General features: G+C 42.0%; 1 protein-coding gene across 1 annotated transcript; it reads right to left on the reverse strand.

The window, feature by feature from the left end:
- Positions 1-4,317: 4,317 nt before the first annotated feature.
- LOC133893307 (homeobox-leucine zipper protein HOX14-like) lies at positions 4,318-5,559 on the reverse strand. The gene is made up of 3 exons (XM_062334304.1): positions 5,314-5,559; positions 4,874-5,208; positions 4,318-4,748 (listed from the first exon to the last, which is right to left on the reverse strand). Exons 1-3 carry the CDS (start codon positions 5,381-5,383, stop codon positions 4,464-4,466), a joined length of 690 nt encoding a protein of 229 aa, XP_062190288.1. The 5' UTR covers positions 5,384-5,559; the 3' UTR covers positions 4,318-4,463.
- Positions 5,560-6,376: the final 817 nt, after the last annotated feature.

Consider the following 6,376-nt stretch of genomic DNA (forward strand, 5'->3'; position numbering starts at 1 on the left):
AAGGACAGGAGGAGTACGTGACAGCATCGTGAAGCTTGCGTCGAGACAAAACTAAGTTAGGAAGGCGTCGTAGCCGTCTGATGAATCGAGAAGAAAATGGACCAAAATACCCTTTATGGTAGGTAGAAATATATTACAAGAGAGGGATATTTTAGAAAAAAGCTAGAAAACTCAAATTTTCTAGGCTTATAAATAGAGGAGTAGTGCTATGGGATGAGATGAATCAGCCATTTTGAGTCCCATGTGTCTTCCATATGAAAGTCTTATGTTAGCGTTTTAGATGAGAGGAAGATGAGCATTTAAACTATGTATTAGGTGAGAGTTTGGTGAGGAAAAATCTTTGTAATCTATCTAAAATATAGTTGATTTCTGCTGCAATAAAGTTTATTTTTCTTCATGTTATTGTGCTCTCCACTTTCTAGTTTCCCTCTGTTAGTTTTCTTTCAAGTTTGTAAGTTTTTTGTTTTCGAATTTGATTTTTGTTTTAAACAAGTTTTTGAGCTGATCACTTGTTGACCTTCACTGACTTTATGATCCGTAGGCGATAATTGAGAGAAGCTGGTTCCTGCCTCTTCTACAACGGTAGAGAGTCCTGCAGCCTCTACTTTCACTTCAGCTGCTTTCGAGCCTGCATTAGTAGTGTTTGAGGGGGAGATCATCTTCTAGTGTGAAGCTCATCAACACATTCAGCGGTGACACCCTCCATAGATGATGATCGATGACATCAATGAAAGGGTAACGAGGTCCAAATCTGCTCATTATGCTTATTTCACTGATTCTGTATTTGTTGCTTCCTTTGAGCCACAGGATGTTGAACATGCTTTATTTGATTCGAGTTGGATTAATGGCATGAATGAAGAGTTGGAAAATTTTAAGAGAAACCAAGTTTGGGTCCTTCTAGATCCATCCCAAATGTTCACACGATAGGCACCAAATGAGTTTTCAAAAGCAAACAGGGGGAGGATAGATCTTTAGTAAGAAAAAAGGCTAGACTGGTAGGTCAGGGTTTCACTCGGGTAGAGTCTACAGACTTTGGAGAGACCTTTGCACCAGTAGCTAGGCTAGAAACCATTAGAATCCTCCTTAGATTTGCGGTATCCCGAGATTTCAAGTTGTATAAAATGGATGTCAAGAGTGCTTTCCTAAAGGGTTTTATAGAGCAAAATATCTATGTCAAGCAAGCCCCAGGCTTTTGAGCATCCCAAATACTCTCATAAAGTATACAAGCTTTAGAAAGCTTTGTATGAGTTTAAGCAGTCACCTAGAGCTTAGTATGATAGGCTTAGGTATTTCTTGCTAGTGCATGGGTATGTGATGGGTTACCTGACAAAACTTTATTCACTCTCAGGTATGGCAATGATTTCTTACTTATTCAGATTTATGTGAATGATATCATTTTTTGTGACTCTTCTCATTCACTTGTTGCTAAATTTGCAAAAACTATGAGCAGGGAGTTTGAGATGTCGATGACGAGCAAGCTCAACTTCTTCCTTGAATATCAAATCAAGCAGTGCAAGCAAGACACATTCGTCCAAAAGGCGAAGTACACCAAGGATCTGTTGAAAAAGTTTGACATAAGTGATGCAAAGCCATTGGCGACACTGATGGATACCTCGATCGTGCTTGATCCAGATGAAGATGGCAAGAAGGTGGACCAGCAGGAGTACAGGAGTATGATCGGCTCGCTTCTATACCTGATGGCGATAAGACCCGACATACACTTCGTTGTATGTTTATGTGCTCATTTTCAGGCTTCAGCGAGGACGTCTCACCACCAAGCGATGAAACACATTCTGAGGTGTCTCAAGCACACTCTCAAGTATGGCCTTTGGTTTTCTGCATCCTCTTCGCTTTCTCTTCGTGGTTTTTCGGATGTAGATTTTGCTGATTGTAAAATTGACGTGAAGAGTATCTCTGTTACTTGTCATTTCTTGTGTACTTCTCTTGTGTGTTGGTCTTCTTGCAAGCAGTCTAACGTTGTGCAGTCTACTGCTGAAGCTGATCATGTAGCTACTGCTAGCTATTGCTCATAAATTTTGTGGATGGTTGCTACTTTGAGAGATGTTAGATTAGATTTCAGGAGTGTACCATTTTTATGTGACAACACCAATGTCATAAACTTAGCCAATAACCCAGTTCAACACTCCAAAACCAAATACATAGATGTGATATTTTATTTTCTGAGAGACCATAATGAGAAGGGAGACATTGAGTTGAGCTACATAGATACCTAATAACAGCTAGCTAACATATTTACCAAGCCTCTAAATCCAATAAGGTTTGACTTTCTGAGGGGAGAGCTTGGTGTATGCCATCCCTATAGCATTGTGTGAGAGGGAGTTGTCTTTGTACATACTCTATCTTCTTTATATTGCAGTAGCATTGTATAGTATTTTGTAAGATAATTATGTTAGCAAGCTTCACTTATATATTCTTTGCATTTTCTTTTACTAGTTATGAATTTATGCTAAGTTTAGTGGATGTATAACAATTTGTGCAAGCTGAGACTCTTATTAAAACATGGCATAAAATCTGTTGAGGAAGCTTATCTTTTCTAAGAATGAACTTGAAATGTGAATATAATCTCTTGTCACCATTGAGTATTTGTTTTAACTTGATCAGTGCTTAAATTAGGGCTAGTTCCGTTAAAAGTTTGTGCTAGGCCGCTTTGTTCAGTTCAGCGGATTAGAGGTATTTGATCATTGTCTATGTAAATATTTAGCCTGTGATTAACTCTTAGGAAAGCATGTTCTCTTTTGTGTCACAAAGGCACAACTTGTTTTGGCTTTGTAAAAAATTGCATATCTTGAATCCTACTTTGGGTTAATAAAATGAATGATCAAGTTTTGAGCTAAAATTGAATCAAATGCGATGGCTTAAGAATTCGTATGGTTTGCCAAAGAAGTGAATCCATGGTTACTTTAAGCTTACCTGATGATAGTTAAATGATCAAATGAGAAAGTTAACTTGTGCTTTTTAATCTGTTAATAATGTTCTTTTTTATATTATCAAACTAAGGTTTTGATTGACACGTGCTTGGTGCAGGATGATAAAGAAACCAAGCGGAGTCAAGGGTGATCCTAACTGAACACGTGGAGGTCAAGCAAAGCATGGAAGGCGGATAGAAACGGCGTGTTGACAAAGTCAAGCGAGCGGGGTGCCGATACAAGTGACAAGGCAGTCCGAGGGATAGGAAGCAAGAGAGACTTACCGACCGCCAGGATCGCAAGACGGAGTACACGCGTCAACATTAGACTGCTTGCTTAAGGTGTAAGCAAGTGAAGAGTCACGATTTGAAAACCGTGTTAGAGTTTCGCGATTTGGCCTTAAAACTGTGGCAGGACTAGAGGAGTACGTGGCACCATCGCGAAGCTTGCATTGATACGAAGCTATGTCGTGAAAGCACCGCAGCTGCCCGATGAATCGAGAAGAAAATAGACCAAAATATCCTCGGTGGTAAGTAGAAGTGTAATGTAAGATAAGAGTATTTTGAGAAAAATCTAAGAAACTTAGTTGTCAAATTTTTTAGGTTTATAAATAGTAGGGTAGGGCTATGGTAGGAGGTGAACCAGTTATTTCGAGCTACTTATGTCATCCATATGAGAGCCTTGTGCTAGAGTTTTAGAGGAGAAGAAGAGTACTTAGTCTATGTATTAAGTAAGAGTTTTGTGAATTTTTTTTTAATTTGTCTAAAATAGGGCTGTCCTTTGCTACAATAAAATTTATTTTTCTTCATGTTATTGTGCTCACATTGTTCTAATTTCACTCTATTGGTTTCTTGCAAATTTACAAGTTTTTCGGTTTTCAGATTTGATTTTAATTTTAATGTTTTGGCTAAAATTTCAGTACCTTGTGAGGTCATTCTATACACATTTGTGTGATGAAGTCTTAAATTTACTTGTCTCTAGATAATTAACTTAGAGAGTTTCGTTGCTCGATATTTATTTATCTTTCTTTGTAAATTATGATCTTTCGAGTGCTAAGATATATGAATTAATTTCAAATAAAACATATGATTTATATACCATCCTTAGAGTTATGTTATCTCAATTTTCACTTATTAATTTTTTTTTATTTTTACTTTAAGTAATCTAAATAGAAGGATATCATCAATGTAAAAAAAAAATTAACAATCTAATCATCGATCTTATTCCTACGCCATTCCGTCTGCAGGAGGTAAGTAGTATGTATTTGGAACATCAGTTTTGAAATGTCCCTCCCCATAGCTAGCCATGATGATTGTCAGCAAGCACATACACAGTGCATGCCATGAAACACTAGTAGTACCCAAGCGAAATGCCAAATGATAATACACATCTGAATTTCAAATTTTCAAGTACTACCAGTTGGCTATATTTTGCCACTTAATTTATGTACATGATTAAACATGCAAGCTTAGGAATCGCCATGAGACGATAGCAGTATGAACTAGCTCTAGAATCTGAGATAACATTACTGATCGCTTACATCAGTCCATACAGGCTAAACCACTCGACCACGCTGTTATCAGCGTAGCCAGCATAATCAGGAACGTAAAATAGGTCGTCGTCCCCCAGGTGATCGCCGACGCCGACGCCCGGCTGCTGGCAGGTGCCCGTCGAGAACGACGAGGTCGGGCTCCCGCTGCAGACGAGACGGCCCATGGCGTCTGCGCCGTCACCGGAGACAGCGTAGTTCTGGCTTCCCACGGATCTGAGCCGCGTCAGTTGCTCCTCGGTGAGCACCAGCCTCTCCTTCAGCCTCAGCACCTGCCATGCACGCACCCACGAATGCTCAATATATACTCCAACACCATCAATCCAGCCATGAACTTTAATAGGAGTTCGTGCAGGAAGGAGTAGGACATGCATGTGTGCCGTGTGCGGTCAGGTACCTCGTTCTCGAGGTGGCATTTGTGGAGGATGGCAGCGTCGTGGGCCTGCTTGAGCTTGGCGAACTCCTCCTCGAGCAGCTTGCTCTTGTGGCGGGCGCGGCGGTTTTGGAACCAGACGGCCACCTGCTTGGGGTCGAGCCCGAGCTCGGCGGCCAGGTGCACCTTCCGGCCTTTCTCCAGCTTCCGCTCCTCCCGGAAGCTCAGCTCCAGCATCTCCACCTGCTCGTCGCTCAGCCGCCGCTTCTTGGGGTCCAGCTCGCCGCTGCCGTCAGCGCCGCACCTCGCAGCCCGCCACCTCTTGCGCAGCGCTCTCGGCCTCTCCCCCTGTGCCGCGCCTGTACACACATGCGCACACAAAAGAGTAACAATTACCATTTAGCTGCTGCTGCTTCACGCGCAGAGAGCTAGTTAGACTGTTAGAGATGTAAAAATGTACACACCGTTGGGTACGAGGACGGAGGGGTCCATGTAGGCGGAAGGAAAGAGCTGCTGCTCGTCGTATTGCTCCATGCTTTGCCTGCGCTCCCGGCCGGATCAGCCGCTGCGCCTTTCTCTATCCTTTGCAAGCGTGAGCTGATTTGGAGCTAGCCGAGGGGAGAGAGGAGGCGGGACGGCGATGTGTGTTGTGCGAGGAGAGGACAGGAGGAACTGGATGGAGGAGGGAGGACCACAAGGCACTCTAGCTGGTGTTAAGTAAGAGGGGTGCGTGTCTCGAGAGACCTAGGAGTAATACTATATAGGTAGCAAAGGTACGCGCGCAACGCCGGAGGTGGGACTCGCCGGCCGGGTTGGTGCATGCATGCTAGCTTTATGAGCCAGGCCATGGATGAACATCACCAACTTTGTTTTTCTTTGAAAGTTACGTGACTGCAGCTTACGAACAGGACATCGAGTACTACTCAGCCATGCACTCACCCATGCATCAAGATTGGTTTGCTCATTGCTTAGTACTGTCCATAGGACTTCGAGTCTTTTTTACAACAGGGAGCTCATTTCTGGGTTTGCAAAAAAAGAAGAAAACTTGTTTTAGTTGATTTCGTTTCGTGCCTTCCTCAATAGTTACGTAATTAAAAATGTGAATAATAACATATTTTTTTCAAAGTTTGAATGTACATATTCTAAGACGGCAGCTATTTTGGATGAAGGATGAAGGTACCTCTATTTTCCATCGTTTTATATATTTCAACGATAAAATTAAAGCTACTGTATATGCCTTTTTCCCCCCTTTTGTGCTTTCACTCTGCTGAAGACTTGAATAGGGACCGGATGCATGATGTGTCAGTGCTTAATTTGGTGATTAGTGGGGAATGCACGACCTTCTAGGTTAAATTAACAAGAGTGTTCGACAAAGGTGGCACTTGGTCCTGGAAAGGGCTTTCACTTTCTTTGAATAGATTGGGGAGGAGATTCGATCTCGAGTCTTTATAGAGGCAGTAGCATGTTATTTGATGGTGAAGTAAAGCGAAATTGCTCGATCTCCGATTAGCTTTGTGTTTCAAAAAC

The sequence above is a fragment of the Phragmites australis genome, chromosome 15 (assembly GCF_958298935.1).
Source record: "Phragmites australis chromosome 15, lpPhrAust1.1, whole genome shotgun sequence".
NCBI lineage: Eukaryota > Viridiplantae > Streptophyta > Magnoliopsida > Poales > Poaceae > Phragmites > Phragmites australis.

What these genes read in the sequence shown, in the direction of transcription:
- LOC133893307 (XM_062334304.1), bottom strand. Translation starts at nt 5,383, where the DNA reads ATGGAGCAATACGACGAGCAGCAGCTCTTTCCTTCCGCCTACATGGAC. An exon ending in CTCCGTCCTCGTACCCAACG is followed by an intron (nt 5,209 to 5,313) that starts GTGTGTACATTT and finishes ATGTGTGTACAG; the next exon opens with GCGCGGCACAGGGGGAGAGG. An exon ending in AATGCCACCTCGAGAACGAG is followed by an intron (nt 4,749 to 4,873) that starts GTACCTGACCGC and finishes CGTGCATGGCAG; the next exon opens with GTGCTGAGGCTGAAGGAGAG.